Genomic DNA, 17,400 nt, shown 5'->3' with positions numbered 1-17,400 from the left:
GGAGACAGAGAGAGAGTGACAGACAGACAGACAGAGAGAGAGAGAGAGAGAGAGAGAGAGAGAGAGAGAGAGAGAGAGAGAGAGAGAGAGAGAGAGAGAGAGAGAGAGAGAGAGAGAGAGAGAGAGAGAGAGAGAGAGAGAGAGTGTGTCATTGAGTCCTGGGGGATGGGCTGGAAGCTTCTCATCGCGGTGCATCTTAACGGCCAATTTATAGTTCGGGCTAAGAAGTCGCTCCGCGACACATGATGCAAAAGAGATGACATTTCTGTCTGCTAGGGTGTCATAGAGCATGTTGTTGAGTCCACCAAAACCTGTGAAACGTCATATACTCAGATTGGATATCTATGTTCTAGTGGAGTTCTATCGTGTGTTGCCATGCAACACTTTATTTCACGGGATGTGCATAAAGGGCCGTTCACACCAAGAACAATAACTATAACTTTAACGATAACTATAAACAAACATTACTCTCGTTTATATGAATGACGACGTTCACACATACCAGTAAACTATACAAATAATGAGATGAAGATCGATATCGCTGGGGATCACTTTCAGAACGATTTTGAGAATGATAAAAAGCTAACAGCCAATCAGAACCCATCACGTTTTAGGCATCACATTCATTAACACGAGGAGAGACTATTTTTTATCTTTGGTCAGTGTGAACACTGTTATCATTATGGTTATAGTTATCGTTATAGTTATTGTTCCTGGTGTGAACGGCCCTTAAAGGGATATTCCGCCATTTGTGGAAATACGCTCATTTTCCACCTTCCCTCGAGCAAAACAATCGATATTTACCTTGTTCCCGTTCATCCAGCCATTCTGTGAGTCTGGCGATACAACTTTTAGCTTCAGCCTAGCATAGATCATTAAATCGGATTAGACCATTAGCTTCTCGCCTGCTAGCTTCATGTTTAAAAGTGACTAATATTTCTGGTAATTTTCCCATTTAAAACGTGTGTCCTCTCAAGTTAGAAAGTGCAATAAGACCAACTGAAAATGAACCCTGCCGTTTTTCTAGACTGATTTGACATGGAACTACATTCTCATCTGGCGTAATAATCAAGGCAACTTGCAGCTACTGGCACTACTACTGCTTGATGTCTATGGGGACTATTTTCAGATGCTGCGTACGATATCACTGCGCCTATGGTACGTTTGCAAGTTGCCTTGATTATTGCGCCAGATGAGAGTGTAGTTCCATGTCAAATCAGCCTAGAAAAACGCCAGGTTTCATTTTCAGTTGGTCTTATTGCACTTTCTAACTTGAGAGGAGACACGTTTTAAATGGGAAAATTATCAAAAAAGTCACTTTTAAACATGAAGCTAGCAGGCGAGAAGCTAATGGTCTAATCCGATTCAGTGATCTATGCTAGGCTGAAGCTAAAAGTTGTATCGCCAGACTCACAGAATGGCTGGATGAACGGGAACAAGGTAAATATCGATTGTTTTGCTCGAGGGGAGGTGGAAAATGAGCGTATTTCCAAAAATGGCGGAATATCCCTTTAAGACTGATATGACACACTATCAGAACCGTGACGTGACAACAATTTAATAAAAGAGTGTTGGACATCCCTCTCTTTTTCCTCTCTCTCTCTTTCTCTCTCTCTCTCTCTCTCTCTCCCTCTCTCAGATGACCCTACTCACAACACTGTACGTTTTTCTTCCCCACCAGCACATAGCCTCGATATAGCCTTTAACTCTCAATCCGCGTGAGGCTTAATGCCTTCATCTCCAGATGGCTGATGCACCTCGATCAGTTAATAGATTCTACTCAGACCGCTGCAACACTGAATCAGCATTAAAACAGAAGCAGTTTTCTGGGTACATTGCCCCAAAACAGTGTTTCACCTTTACAGTTTTACAAAGTGCTGCAAAGGTTGAAGAGTCAAACACAGGCAACCTTTCTGCGTTTTCTGAGTTTCTATTCAATAACACATGCTGTTAGAGAGAAGCAACTGGTGGAGTCTGTGAGGAGGGCAAAGGTAGGAGAGGTTAGAATAGAATAGAATAGAATATATACTTTTTTGATCCCCTGAGGGAAATTCAGTTCTCTGCATTTAACCCAATTTAACCGAATTAGTGAACACACAGCACACAGTGAACACACAGAGAGGTCACTGTGCCCACTGTGCCCAATCACACAACCCAGAGCAGTGAGCTGCCTGCCCAACCAGCGGCGAGCAGCGGGGAGCAGTGAGTGGTTAGCTGCCTTGCTCAAGGGCACTTCAACCGTGGACTGGTCGGGGATCGAACCGGCAACCTTCAGGTTACAAGCCCGAAGCCCTAACCAGTAGGCCATGGCTGCCCCACAAGGTTGGCAAAACCTTTTACGATATTTAATCCAACACACATAGGCCGGGTTTCCCAGATTCGTTAAGAAGCTCTTAACTGCTGAGAACTTCTTAGGAGCGCTCTAAGAACGTTCTAAGAACGCTCCTAAGAAGTTCTTAGCACTTGAGAGCTTCTTAACAAATCCAGGAAACGCGGCCATTGTTGGGGCGGAGCTACTGATCATGACAGTAAGGCAGGAGCAGGTATGGGAAGCTGGTGAAACCAATTAAAGTGAGCTAAAGCCACCTGTCCTGATGCCTATGTGCGCAAGACAGCATGGGAACGTTCGGTTACGTTGTAACCTTTGTTCTCTGAGTGAAGAGACTATCTCTCCACTCCGTTACATATTCCATATGTACGGGGAATCGACCTACCGGATCGAATAACGTGGATACTCTTTAAGACACACCGGTTGTACCGGCCACGCCCTTGATTAGTGTTGTTTAAAACACCTGTGCTGGCGTGGAACTAGTGCTCCATATTGATCGACACACACCTCCGAGCGGCCCTCTGGTGGAGAGATAGTCTCTTCACTCAGAGAACAAAGGTTACAACGTAACCGAACGTTCTCTATCGTATCGAGACTATCTCTCCACTCCGTTACATATTCCATATGTACGGGGAACCCCTGTAAGACACCCCGGGAGGAGACCGTGCGGACCGAGCACACCGGTAATAGATAGATAGATAGATAGATAGATAAAGAACTATATACACTATATACACATCCCTAGGCTTGGCAGCACCGCCAGTCGCAAGTGCCATTGCCTTTCGCCTGGTCGCCAGACGCTAACCAGGGCTTACTGACCCCGCAAGACGCAAAGGTGTAACAGGGATGGAAGTCAACTGGCCTGCCAGACGCAGGGCCATTTGAGTGTTAATGAATGAAAATTAATAAACAATATCTTGACCGATGAGCCCCTCTGGCCTCGGGAAAACAACTAAGAAAAGGGGGGCATGAAGTCACGGTCTAGTGACACCTAGCACCCGCTCCCCAAAGGAAGGGCCAGCTGCCACGTTGAGGGAATAGTACCTTGCAAAGGTCGATGGAGTAGACCATGTGGCAGCAGCACAGATCTCATGGATGGAGGCGCCCCGCCACAGTGCCCATGAAGTGGCCACGCCCCTTGTTGAGTGGGCACGAAGCCCTGACAGGGGTGGCCCTTCGGTAGCTATGTAAGCTTGTTGAATGGCTTCCACTACCCAATGGGAAAGCCTTGCTTTCGACAGTGGTTCGCCAAGGCGATCTGCCTTAAAACAGACAAACAGCTGGTCCGTCCTCCGTGATGGTGCTGTCCGCCGTAGGTAGGCTGTGAGTGCCCTGACGGGGCAGAGGGCAGAACGCTGATGTTCGCCCTGAGCTGGAAGCAATGGGCGGAGCTCGAAGGTCTGGTTAGAGGCTGATGGCACCTTCGGAAGGAAGGCCGGGTTAGGTCGAAGGACAACGCCGGCACCCCCTGAGAGGAAACTGCAGCAGTCTGGATGGATGGATAATGCCTGCAATTCCCCTACCCTTTTCGCTGAGGTGACTGCCAGCAGGAAGGCAGTTTTCAGTGACAGCCACTTCAGATCTATCACTTCGAGTGGCTCGAAGGGAGGATGTTGCATTGCTCTCAGCACCCGCTCCAAGTCCCACTGTGGCACCCTCGGTGACTCTGTATGACGTGCACACCGCTGGGCACCCTTGAGAAACTGTGACACCAAGGCACAGCAGCGATCAGATAGTACATTGTCCCCTACACGAGCTGCCTTAATAGCGGCCACCATACCCCTAAGGGTGGAAGCAGATTTCCCTTGATCCAGCTGCTCCTGCAAGAACTGCAGGATCTGCTGGGCTGTAGATGTGAGGGGGTTCACTTGGTGCACCTCACACCAGGACTCAAACCGGCCCCATCGAAAGGAATATGCAGCTCGGGTAGAGGGCGCCCGTGCAGATTCCAGCGTTGTGATGACTGGCTCTGTCAAGCCAAGGGCCCTGAACTCGGCCCTTTCAGGGGCCATGCCCAGAGTCTCAGGCCCTGTGGAAAGGGGTGAAACAGTGCTCCCCGTGCCTGTGACAGCAGATCCCTCCGTATGGGAAGCTCCCAAGGAGTCCCATTCAGGAGTGGTGGAATTCCTGAAAACCATAGTGTGTGAGGCCAATTCGGGGCCACCAAGATTACGGATGCCCCCTCGACCCGGATCCTCTCCAGAAGAGGATAGAGGAGGCTGAAGGGGGGGAATGCATACAGCAGGCCCTGGGGCCACTGATGAGCCAGGGCATCCACCCCTAGTGGTGGGTTGTCCCTCCCCAGAGAGAAGAACAGCGGACAATGAGCTGTCTCCTTGGACGCAAACAGATCGGCCACCGCTGTCCCAAAACGCTGCCAGATCTGTGCCACCACCTCCGGGTGGAGCCTCCACTCCCCCGGCTGTGGGCCTCCCCTGGATAGCTGGTCTGCAGCCTCGTTCAGGTAGCCCGGTATATAGGTTGCCCTCAAGGGGAGGAACCGTGGGTATGCCCATGTCCATAGTTCGTGGGCTAACCGACATAGACGGGGAGAGCCCACTCCCCCCTGCCTGTTGATATAGGCTGCTGCCACTGTGCTGTCGGTCCTGACTAGGACATGGTGGCCCTGCAGGCGTGGAAGAAAGTGTTGGAGGGCCAGGCGAACCGCCATAAGCTCGAGCATGTTGATATGCAGGCCCACCTGTTTGCCCGTCCAGGTGCCCCGGATGCCAAAGCCTGCATGTACAGCTCCCCAGCCGTCCAGCGAGGCATCCGTCATCACAAGTTGCCGATGCACCACTGGGCCCAACCTGCTGCCCCTCTCCAAGCTCTCCGGATGCCTCCACCATCGGAGTGCAAGGCAGAGCCTCCGTGTCACCCAAACCCTGGTCGACTTGGGGGACAGGGGGCTCAGGCCTAAGCCCAGCAGGCATCTTTGCACAGGTCGCATGTGCAGAAGGGCCAGCGGGACCACCTGAACCGCTGCTGCCATCAGTCCCATCAGGCGGAGGCACAGCCACCAGCTCACGCCTGTGCGGGGACGAAACAGAGAGAGGCAGGCTCTCATCGCCTCCTTCCGCTCTCTGGTCAGGGTCACTGTGGCAGTCCTGGAATCCAGGGTCATGCCCAGGAACTGTGTCTCTTGTGACGGACTCAGCCTGCTCTTTTTCCTGTTCAGGCGCAGCCCTAAACTTTGGATGTGTTCGAGCAGCAGATAGATGTGATGATGGCACATTTGTTCTGTTTGAGTGCACAGAAGCCAATCGTCCAAATAGTTCAGGACCCTGAGACCTTGCCGCCGGAGGGGTGCAAGGACTGCGTCCATGCACCTTGTGAATGTACGAGGGGCTAGAGAAATTCCAAAAGGAAGGACCATGAACTCGTAGGTCCTGCCCCCCACTTGGAACCGGAGGAAACGCCAATGCCCCCTCCAAATGGGAATTTGGAAGTAGGCATCTTGCAGGTCGACCGTAGCGAACCAGTCGCCTTGATGTATGGCCTGGCGCACCCTTGGAATGGTAAGCATTCTGCATCTGAGGGGACGCAAATGCTGGTTTAGACCTCTGAGGTCCAGCACTGGCCGAAGGCCTCCATCTTTTTTGGGGACCAGGAAGTAATGAGAGAAGAACCCAGCCTGGCAGTCAGTCTGCTCTACCTCCCTGATGGCACCTTTGGCAAGAAGCGTCACCACTTCTGCCTCCAGTATTTCTCTGTGCTGTGAATCTTGAACCGTGGGTGGAGGGCGGGGTGCTGACAGTGGGGGGGTATTGAGAAACTGTAATCTGTAGCCCTGGGTCATGGTAGCCACGACCCATTGGGAAGCCCCTATTGCAGCCCAGGCTCTGACTGATGTTGGTTGAGAGCCTGGGTAGCCGGGGCATGACACACCGTCAGGGACGGGGTGGAGGCGGTTGGGGCCCCTGGCGTCGGGCTCCCCGCCTCCCCCTCGCCCTGCCCTGCTGAGGAACGTGCTGCCTCCGATGGTGCTCAAGGCGCTGCCTCAGGTCCCCTGGCCCCCAGCCGGGGCATGGTGGTGGGTCCCGGGGCTGAGTAGGCCAGGGGCGGCGGTTCCCTCGGCGGTAGGCTGACTGGCCCGATAGCTCATTAGCATAACGCCGAGCCTCCTGGGCCTGCTGGAGCATGGCCAATGCGCCTGTTCCGAACATAGCAGATGGCTCTACCGGCAGGCCGACAAGGCATCCCCGGTCGGCTGGCTGGAGGCGGGACTGCGACAACCACAAGTGGCGCCTGACCATCCAAAATGACGCCATGGCCCTACCCGCTGCTTCCGCCTGCTCCTTCATTACCGTAGAGAGGAGAGAGGAGACCAGTTGGACTTCCTCTGTAACATCCTCCCCGGTACGAGAGAGGTGGCGCAGATACAGGGAGAGGATAGCTCCCGTATTTGCGAGCCTTGCTTGTACAGCCATAGAACCATGCATTCTGACCAGTAGGCTGTCCATAGTTCTGCAATTTCTGCTAGGGCAGCTTGCTCGGCCCAGGGCTGCCCCAGATGGAGACACCAGAGCAATCAAAGACTGATCCATCGGCAGGGGATGGCCACAGCCGATACGCTCAGCCCCGCTCACATTTGCCAGTCGCCTGCTGAAACCAGACCAACGGCGGTTAGCAGTAGGCGTGCGGAACTGCCTCAGAACCACCGCCTCGAAGTCCGGGAGAAGAGGCACCCTCTCAGGGGTTGGCCGCGCCTCGCCCTCCTCCTCAAAACGGGAGGGGCGGGTGTGAGGGTCCTCGGGCAGTGTGATATCTAAGGCTGCAGCTGCCCTGCTCACGATTTCTCGGAGCTGTGAGGTTGCTGACGGCTCGAGAGCCCCACGGCCCTCGCCCTCCGGGCTTACTTGCCCCGGCACCAGCACATCCTCGTCTTCAGAGGGAAAAAGAGAGACTACATCAACCTCTGTCTCCTCTTCTGAGGAAAACAGAGGGAGTGGCTCCCCTTCTGCATTCATGAGGGGGGGAGAAGAACAGTCACCTCTCTGCCGCTTTGCACTCTCGCCACTATCAGCTGTGGTAGAGGGTCGTTTTCCCATAAAAAACTGGAAACGGGCTTCTCTTGTGCGTAATGGCAGAATGAAACAGTCCATGCAAGCTGCAGGGTTATCTCTGGCAGTCTGAGCATGCTGGAACCCCAAACATGCGACACATTTATCATGCCCATCCTCTATTGGCAGCCCCACTGCACATAGCACACATACATGAGTGGGCGTGCTGGCCATAATCACAAACAATATTATACTTTTTTCTTTTTTTTTTTTTTTTTTAAATTATTATTATTATTTTTTAATATATTTCCGCTGTTAATGCTGCCCTGCAACTTTAAACCAGGCTGCGGTCCCGCGAGATGTCGGCCAATCTCGCGTGACTTTGTGTCCCACGAGGGATTGTTTACATGTGAGAGTTGCAGCCGGCAGGGTAACAGCTAGCCCTTTGGCTATTAGCTCTTTAGAATGCGGTAGCCTCGCGTGTAACCGCGTGCAATACACTCTGAGCAGCAGCAGCACACACGAGTAACCGTATGTAGTTTGCCTGGCAGGGCAGGCAGGCCAACGCCTGAACCCGTGAGCCCCTGTTCTCTGACGTGATCTACCGCTGGCACCGCGGGCTACGTCTTTTTGGAGATTGGAATACTTTACCTGTGGGAAAAAACGAGTACAACAACCAGGGAGAAAGCCTCGCGACAATTCTCCCAATACTTACCTGGTAAGCGGCGTCTGTTGTCCACGTCCTGTATGTGTCTCTCTCTCTCTCTCTCTCTCTCTCTCTAGCACGTATTCGTGTGGAGATCAAAAAAGCACTAGTTCCACGCCAGCACAGGTGTTTTAAACAACACTAATCAAGGGCGTGGCCGGTACAACCGGTGTGTCTTAAAGAGTATCCACGTTATTCGATCCGGTAGGTCGATTCCCCGTACATATGGAATATGTAACGGAGTGGAGAGATAGTCTCGATACGATAGAGAACACCCAGGCTACTGCTGTAGAGGAACAGGGCAGCAAACCCAGGATGGGTGATCCTAAAAGTGAAGGCTGTTGCCCAAATGTTGGTGGTGAAGAACCATAACACATCCAGTTTTATTTTCACAAGACAACAGTGGACAAAATGCTCCTATTAAATCCAAACAGCACTGAGCAAGTTATAAAACAGCAGGATGGTGCACGGGGCGGCGTAGAGCCAATTAGTGCTCTCAGACTGACGGGGCTAGTCATCAACAGATCTCCGAGTTAAGAAAGCACAGTTTCTCATACGAGCACGAAAATAATCACGCCGTTACCACTAATTAAGAGAGCCTGGCAAAGAGCATAAAAATAGATAGCCTGGTGGTGTCGAGGCTCACACCCAGGGTGCTTCATGCCTTTTTCACTGAGGGCTGAGCAATCAAGTTCAAGTGATGGAATGCGAGCTGTCACTCGCTAACAGATAGAGACATTCTAACCAAAGGGTCGATTTGAGAAAGTTCAGTCATAAAGGGCTAGAAGTGAAGGAACCTTTAGGGTTGCAGCTATGAAGAACTCTCAGTCTGTGGAAGAGCTCTCAGTCCTGAAGTCCTGAAGCAACGAAAACAACTCTTAAGTCTAAAAGCAAAGGAAGAACTTTGAGTCTTAAAGCAGGGGATAAACACGGGCAGGCTTGAAGCAAAGGACCTACAGTAGAGGACCTTTGAGACGTAAACTGATGGAATAAAGTCAGTAGCAAACAAAGCATTCTGAGGCCTAAAGTGAAGGAACTTTCTGGGCAGTAGTACGGGTAGAAATCAAAGGAAGAACTCTCAGGGTGTGGAGGCAATGGGAGAACTCTCTGAACTCTTAGCCCAAACCAATTGAAGAACTCTAAGGCCAAAACCAAGGGAGAACACTCAGGCCCAAACCAATGGAAGAACTCTCAGGCCCAAACCAAGGGAGAACACTCATGAAGTGATGGGAGAACTCTCAGAACTCTTAGCCCAAACCAATTGAAAAACTCTCAGGCCCAGACCAAGGGAGAACACTCAGGCCCAAACCAATGGAAGAACTCTCAGGCCCAAACCAAGGGAGAACACTCAGGCCCAAATCAATGAAAGAACTCTCAGCCAAAACCAATGGAAGAATTCTCAGGCCCAAACCAAGGGAGAACACTCAGGCCAAAACCAATGGAAGAATTCTCAGGCCCAAACCCAGGGAGGAACTCTCAGGCCTGAACCAATGGAAGAACTCTCAGGCTTAAACCATGGGAGGAATTACCAGGTTGTAGAGGCAAAAGGAGAACCCTTTGGCCTGAAGTTAAATACTTTATTGCACTGTAGGGATAATCTGTTCTCTGCATTTTACAGATGTAGCTGTAACATGCACACATTCATTTCCACACACACTACGCAAGGGAGGAACTCATACCCCCCCCCCCCCTCCCCCCTTATAACTGACAGGTAAAGCCCTCAAAGCTGCATGCCATGCCGCTACCATTTAAATAATTTAATCAGAGTCAACAAAATATCCCTGATTAGTGTTATTAGGCATAGCTCTGGTGCTAATGAGAGTAGCCTTGGGCTAGGTTCGAACACACAGCCCCGGCATCAGTGGGCTGAGTCGTTAACATGTCGTTGGGGGGTTTAGGCTGAGAGAAAGAGAGAGAGAGTTGTCCTGGGATGACTCAAAGTCTCACCTCAACTAAGGTCAATAGATATGATAAACAGCGGAGCAATCCATCACGGTGGAAAATATATTGTATATTCTGGACGAGCTGCTCGAGAGAAGAGAAGAGAGGAGAGGAGAGGAGAAGAGGGCGTACGTGTGGATAATCTGGAGAATGTTGTTTCTAAAGGGAAAGCTGAAGGACGGGGCAGCAAGTGAATGAACACAAACAAATGCACACACTTATCTGTGTCCCTGACCAGGCAAGCACGCACACACACACACACACACACAGTGAGAAATACTGGTGGATAAAAGCATGGCCAATGAACTACAAACCATCAGAACATTTCAGAACTCTTTCTTTCTTTCTGCCTTTAACTTTTCTTTATCTCTCTATCCTTTTCTCTCTCCATCTCTCTTTCACGCACGCACGCACGCACGCACGCACGCACGCACGCACGCACGCACGCACGCGCGCACACGCACACACGCACACACGCACACACGCACACACGCACACACGCACACACGCACACGCACACACGCACGCACACACGCACGCACGCACGCACACACGCACACACACACCCTGAAGCAGACGTACCTGGTCCAGTGTGGTCTGGGAGACGGAGTAGTCCTCCACACTGAGGGCCTTCTGGTGCTTGGTGAACCGGCTGAAGATGGCCGCCAGAGCGCCCTCTCCGTGCGGGAGCTGGTACTGCAGCGTGTTGTGGTGCCGCTCCTTGAGCGTGCTGCCGGGGAAGTTGGCCCGCACAAACTCCTCCACGGGCCCAAGGGCAGGCGGCGAGCCCCCAACCTTCACAATCACCGTGTAGCCCTCACCAAACCTACACATGGAGAGGGTGGAGGGAGTTAGATAGATAGATAGACAGATAGATACTTTATTGATCCCCAAGGGGAAAGTTAAGACATCTACTATCAGCTAGTATCCAGTGATTAACTTGTCAATAGTTGACACATATTGGTATTGTGTGTAAAGGATGTAGTACAATACGTCTCTAATTGAACTGTAGCTTGAACATTATTCACAACCCTACACATGGAGGTGGTGGATGGGACGTTCATAGGGATGAGACACTCGTTATCAGCAAGCATCCAGTGATTAACTTGTCAATAATAAACAAGTATTGGCGTTGAGTGTAAAGCTAGCATTTATTGTTACACTGATCCCACTGCAGCCCACACAAACCTACACACAGGGGATATGAGTAGGAAGAAAGAGACATCCATTATCAGCAAGTACACAGTCATTAATGAGTCAATACAGCTCCCGTCAGCAAGAGACTACACAAGGCAGTGCACATACAGTACACACACAAGAGTCACCATGGAGAGTCTCCATCAGGAAAAGGGACTACTACACCAAGCAGTACACACACACACACACACACACTCACTCAAGAGTCACCATGTAGATTCTCCATAAGGAAAAGGGACTACTACACCAAGCAGTACACACACACACACACACACACACACTCAAGAGTCAACATGTTAGGCCTTATCAGGAAAACTGACTACTACACTAAGCAGTACACACACACACACACACACACACACACACACACACACACACACACACACACACACACTCAAGAGTCAACATGTAGAGCCTCCATCAGGAAAACTGACTACTACACCAAGCAGTACACACACACACACACACTCAAGAGTCAACATGTAGAGCCTCCATCAGCAAGAGGAACTACATGAGGCAGTGCATATACACACTCACAGCCAGAGCACTGAGGGGGCATTAAGAGGACCGCACACAGAGCATTAATGAACAATGGATTGCACTGAGCAGCACTGACAAACACATAGAAATCGAACCGTAATCTACATGGCGGCGGCAGTGGCAGTGGCAGTGGCAGTAGGGTTCGGTGGTGGTGGAGTGCGGAGGCTTCTATCGGAAACATCAGAATCGCCATAATCAAACACCGCAAAACACACCGTGTCGGCGCCCGGGCGAGCGAGCGGTACACCTAACACCGTGTCCTAATTGTAAGCGACTGCGCGACTGTCGGATAGTTTGTGTCCACATTGTATCCGTTAACATTCTTTTGAATGTTAATGTCAAGTCGGCGCGACGCAACTAAAATAGAAACGGACAGCACGACAAAACAGGGTTGAAGAAGTCGCATAGCAAAGCAACTTGTCGCATACGGTCGCATCGCATTCAGTCAGGACATTCCAATTGAAAATACAGCGATGGAATTGATTTTGTCGCACGCATTCGGTCGTGTCGCTTGCAGTTAGGACACGGTGTAACATGTCCGCCGTCAATAAATATTCAGCGACGACAGCATCCAGACGGTGTCCTTCAGCTAGGTGGACATGGCACGGACAACAGAGGAGGGGTTCAGAAGTAACGGAAGGAGACACCGCGGCTGTTCCGGATGAACGCCCCCTTGTTCAGTGGAGCAAGCACAGTCTGCTTCTGAGACCGGGTGAGCTGAATAACGATGTGTAAAGTGATATAGATAAAAGCCTCCGCTCTAAAAGTCCACCAAGGTGTACGTTACACATAAAGATCAACGTGCTGTTCATAATTAGCTCGATGGTGCATTAAGCCACATTACATTTAAAGGGAAACAATGAAGGTTTGGCGATTCCATCACCGGTTTTGCTTTCGCTTTTCGTTTTTGCTCGTATCATCGAGCAAAGCTTCCCTTAAAGCTTTAGCGTGTACAGTACATTTTACAACACTCCTAAATCGGTCAGTCTGCCTTTTCATGAGCATGATCGCGAGGCTGGAGACTTTCTGCTGGCACAAACTCGCATGCGTGGTTTTTCCGCTCAGAGACAGCCGTCATTCAACCCGAAATAAGTCAAACAACCATTCTGATGACTCCGAAGCTGATTAGCTAAGGGCAAATTAAGCCAAAAAAAAAACCTTGCATAGTTCACCTTTAATATACAAACATAGCCTACATATGTAAACATACAGCTGCTGTTGCACAATCACATAACTCTTCAACAACAACAATAGGTGGCAGATTGTGGGTGAAATCATCAGTATTGGCTAATCTGTCACTGGGGAGCTCCGCTCCTATATGTCTCCAGCTCTTGAACGCCGACTCATCGTCTCAGGAAGACAAACACTTCACTGTGGCTGTGGCACACGAGGGGGGGGGGGGGGGGGGGGGGGGGGGGGGCTGTGAAGTGCTTTAAGCGCCAGCCTACCTCTTCATCAGACTCTTTTCAGACACTTTTCTGCAGCTCTGCAGGACAATCAAGTCTTTCTGTTAACTTCTCCTCCCTCCCTCCCTCTTTCTCTCTCTCTCTCTCTCTCTCTCTATCCCCTCTGTCTCTCTCAGTTTCCCTCCCGCACGCGCTTGAGAACTTTTCAGCTAAACTCGGGATGTGTTCGCCAGTTTCACTCGACAGAGCAGAAGTGGGGAAGGAGGGAGGCACAGCCGGACAGCGAGTGGAGGAGAGAGAGAGAGAGAGAGAGAGAGAGAGAGAGTGAAGAGGAGTGTGGAGGAGACTGTGCAAAAGGCTAAATCTGTTAATAACTCTTTAATTGTTATATGACTATTAGCTTCTGTTTTATTTTTGTTATTGTTGCCTAATTGAATGCTAACACAATTCACTTGTCATGCATTGGCAATACCGCAATGTATTATGCACACAACAATAGACAGAGAGAGAGAGAGAGAGATAGAGATGGGGGGAGAGAGAGAGAGAGAGAGAGAGAGAGAGCTTTGGCAATACTGTGCCTTTACAGTCATGCTAATAAAGCCCCATTGAATTGAATTGAATTGAGAGAGAGAGAGAGAGAGAGAGAAGAGAGAGAGAGATAGAGAGAGAGAGAGAGGCAAAGTAGTAATGTAATGTAAAAGTAATGCAATGAGGAAGATGGAGATGAGTGTTACAGTGTGTGACAGGATGAGACAGAGAGATACAGTAGAGTGAATGAGTGATGAGAGGTAGAGAGAAAGAGGGACTGGAAAGAAAGAAAGACAGAAGAGTAAGAACAGAATAGAAAGAGAGAGAGAGTAAGGAAAGAGAGAGAGAAGGGAGAGGGAAGGAAAGAGAGAGAGGGAGCACAACGCAGGTAGGCCCAGTCAGAGAGATGAGATGATGCATAATTGATGTTAATTTCCCTGCTGCCAGTGTGTGTGAGTGCAACGAGTGTGTTACCCACTGGGTAGCGGGTAGCAGGTGTGTGCACCCCCGTCGTCCTGCCCCGAACACCCCCCCCCCCCCCCCCCAACATCTGCCCCATCACTCTCAACTACCCCCCACCCCTCTGTTGCTACCCTCAGGACCCTGTTGCTAGGGAATATCTGACAGGGCTGTACGCAATGGAGCATCAGGCCTCCTTGCCTGCTGATAGGTTGATAGGTTACCACGGCGCCACTTTGTTTACATGTGTGTGTTAAGGGCGCGGCCGCCCGCTGTGCTCTGAGGCCCTGCTCGGAATTAGTGCGGAGGGCTGAGCATCAGCCACCTGCAGAGACGATAAGCAATGCTGGAGGAGTGTGTGTGTGTGTGTGTGTGTGTGTGTGTGTGTGTGTCTGTGTGTGTGTATGATTGTGTGTGGGAGAGAGCACCAACTTCTGCATACATCTCCAAGTGTGTGCGTTCATGTCTCTGTATGTATGTCGGTGTTTGTGTATGTGTGTGTGTGAGAGAGAGTGTCTGTTCATGTGTATATGTGTGTGTGTGTGTGTGTGTGTATTTATTTCTGTGTGTGCAATTGGCTGTGAGCTTGTTTGCATTTCTGTGTGTTTTCTGTGCCTAGCTAAAACTGCATAAGAGGCAAAAGAAGCATCTTTTGAATGTAGAGTTATTTGTGCTTCTCTCCGTGTTTGTGTTTGTGTTTGTTGGTGTGTGTGCGTGCGCTAGTGTGTGTGTACGTCTGCATATGCATGAAAAGTATTCATAGTTGCCGTATCCATGCGCAGTGTGTTGTCGGTAGCGGTGCATTATAGGACTCGCGACGCTGACTAGAAACGGTTCTTTGAGGTCAGAGACGTTTTTAGCGTTTCGTGGCGCATCTTCGCCACCCTCTGCTGTAAACAGCTGTAGCCGAGTCTCGACACCGATGCGCGTTCGAGGACGTGCTTCAGACGCGGCGGAGGTAATTTGGGCTATACATGTCAGCCATCTGCTGGTCCTTCAGCCCCCTCTCTCCTGGATGGCGTGCGTGGGAACCGAAAGACGAGAATCAGTCGGGCATATGGCTGAAGAATTCATCCAGACTCCCAGCGACGCGGGCCGGGGGAAAATTCAATCAATATGATCCAGCGCTGATGAGCTCGTGATTCACAGTCTCGCAAACGAGGTCTCTGCCCCAAAGCTTGTGCGGGAAACACTTGGGAATCCGTTAGCGTCGTTATGTATTTACACAAAACACTTCAATCGAAACAAAACACGCATGCATGTATTTTTCCCGCCCATTTTGACTCATTTGCTATCTGAAAATGTATGCTGAAGTGATTTGCATTCAAATTAGAACACAACACCTACATTAAATCAATTCCAATTATACGCATACACATCTCCTCTGTATCCATGTCTTTGGTAAAAATAAATACTCTTCTAAGTAAACACACAAACCTTTTAGCAAAATGCATTTGTCTAACAGAAAAAAAAAGTTCCTCGCCAAAGATTCTTAGAGTTTTGGCAACTTGAGAGTTCTCCATTAAGAGGAAAACAGCGAGAACTTTTAACAGTTTCTACTCATATTGTCTATTTCATGGCACAAACTGCACTGTAAAAATGTATACAAAAATTGGGAACTATTTATTTGTTTCTGATTGGCCGAGAGACGTTCTGTGACTTGAAATATTCACTGTTGTTCGTCCTCGTGGCTACGGCACTCTAACTTGTGCTATATTGCTTAAATAAGTCATCATCACATAGCCTTAATGCCATCTGATCAACTTGTTTCAAGCGGTGTTATCTCGAGGTTTTCACTCCATATCCAGTGGGAAGTCATTCTACTCTAGACAGTAATGTAAAAGGAAGACATTGAAGTCTCAATTGCTCACTTGGTTGTGAAACAAGAGTGTGTGGGCTTGGGGATAGGAGTTTAGCTGGGCAATTTTACATAATAAATAAACACCGCTGAACAGGAATAATGTTAGCATCTGATATTAACGGTGAAATTACATTACAGACTGCACAGTTCACTAGCGAGCGAATGGCCTCTCTATCCTCATTAACGTCGCTAATCTTAGCGGGCTTATGCCATGTTAGCCTTACGCGCTGAGGAGTAAACCACTTTGCCTTGTTATTTTGTCGTTAGCGCACTTATGACCCATTGTTTTCTGCCTAATTAATCCCCTAATGTCATATTTACCCGTGAAAGTGTCCACGGCGTGCGTTAAGCGCACGGCACGCAACAACAGACAGGTTCCATCGTGATAATTAGAAACCTGGGAGGAGTTCAAGTGAGCAGAACCCCCCCCCTTCCCCACATCCACACACACACACACACACTCCCTTCACCCCCACACCCCCTGTCCTCCAAAAATCATCCATGCTTCCATCCTCACTCTCCTCCGCCACCCCCTCCTCAACACTCCAGCTCCACCTGGCACCCACCAGTAGAGTAGAGCAGAGTCCCAGAGTCCCCTGTGGAGGAAGGGAGAGGCCAGTGGAGAGATGCGACCAAAATAACTTCCTCCTGAGAGGCTTCCGCAGCGGAGCGGTGGCCTCAAGCAGAGGAAGAGGAGGAGAGGAGAGGGGAAGAGAGAGGAAGAGGAGAAGAGGAGGCCAGTGTCCGTTCTTGCAAAGTACCCAGGGTTAACAGTGCAGCTAGAAGCGCTTTTTTCTATACAGGCATCATATTGTGGAATAATCTGCCACTTTCCCTCAAAATGCTAAACTCCAGAGGGAGTTTTAGACGTCAGGTGAAGGCATTTTTATGGAATAGAGTAAATTAGTTTTTTAAATATGGATGAATTATTTTATGTGATCTGTGATTTTATAGAATTTTCCCAATACTGGATGATTCTGTGTTATATGTTGTTCTTTTGTTCTGTAATATGTCTTATATGTGTCTCAACCACCAAGGACCATGTTGGAAATAAGTGTTCACACTTTAACATGCCATCCTTTGGATTATGTTGTCTGTCTAATCCAAAATAAATCAAATCAAATCAAATCAAAGAGGAGAAGGGGAAAAGCGAGGAGGAGAAGAAGGGAGGAGGGGAGGCAGAGAGAGGAGAAGGGGGTAGGAGAGGAAGAGGAGAAGGGGGAAAAAGAGAGGATGAGAAGGGAGGAGGAGAAAGGGGGAGAAGGGAAGATGAGAAGGGTGGAAGAGAGGAAGAAAGGGAGGAGGAGAAGGGACAAGAGAAGGGAGTTGGAGAGGGAATAGGTGAAGACAGATGAGGAGAAATGAGCAGAGGAGGAGGTGGAGGAACTAGAAGGAGAGGTTGAGAGGAGAGAAGGGGAGGAGGACAAGAT

The 17,400-nt window shown here is 49.8% G+C and overlaps 1 protein-coding gene across 3 annotated transcripts in view; it reads right to left on the bottom strand.

Annotated features, from left to right (window-relative positions):
* The window catches only part of LOC134060563 (phospholipid-transporting ATPase ABCA1-like), a 258,600-nt gene that overhangs the window by 3,326 nt on the left and 237,874 nt on the right, over positions 1–17,400 (bottom strand). For all 3 annotated transcript variants that reach the window (XM_062517294.1, XM_062517293.1, XM_062517295.1), the window contains exon 49: positions 10,562–10,805. In XM_062517294.1, the coding sequence (XP_062373278.1) occupies positions 10,562–10,805 (244 nt within the window). The remainder of the gene's footprint in view (positions 1–10,561; positions 10,806–17,400) is intronic.

This window comes from Sardina pilchardus, chromosome 16 (genome assembly GCF_963854185.1).
Source record: "Sardina pilchardus chromosome 16, fSarPil1.1, whole genome shotgun sequence".
NCBI lineage: Eukaryota > Metazoa > Chordata > Actinopteri > Clupeiformes > Clupeidae > Sardina > Sardina pilchardus.
The sequence above is the reverse complement of the archived record's forward strand: the minus strand, read 5'-3'. Positions and strand labels throughout refer to the sequence as shown.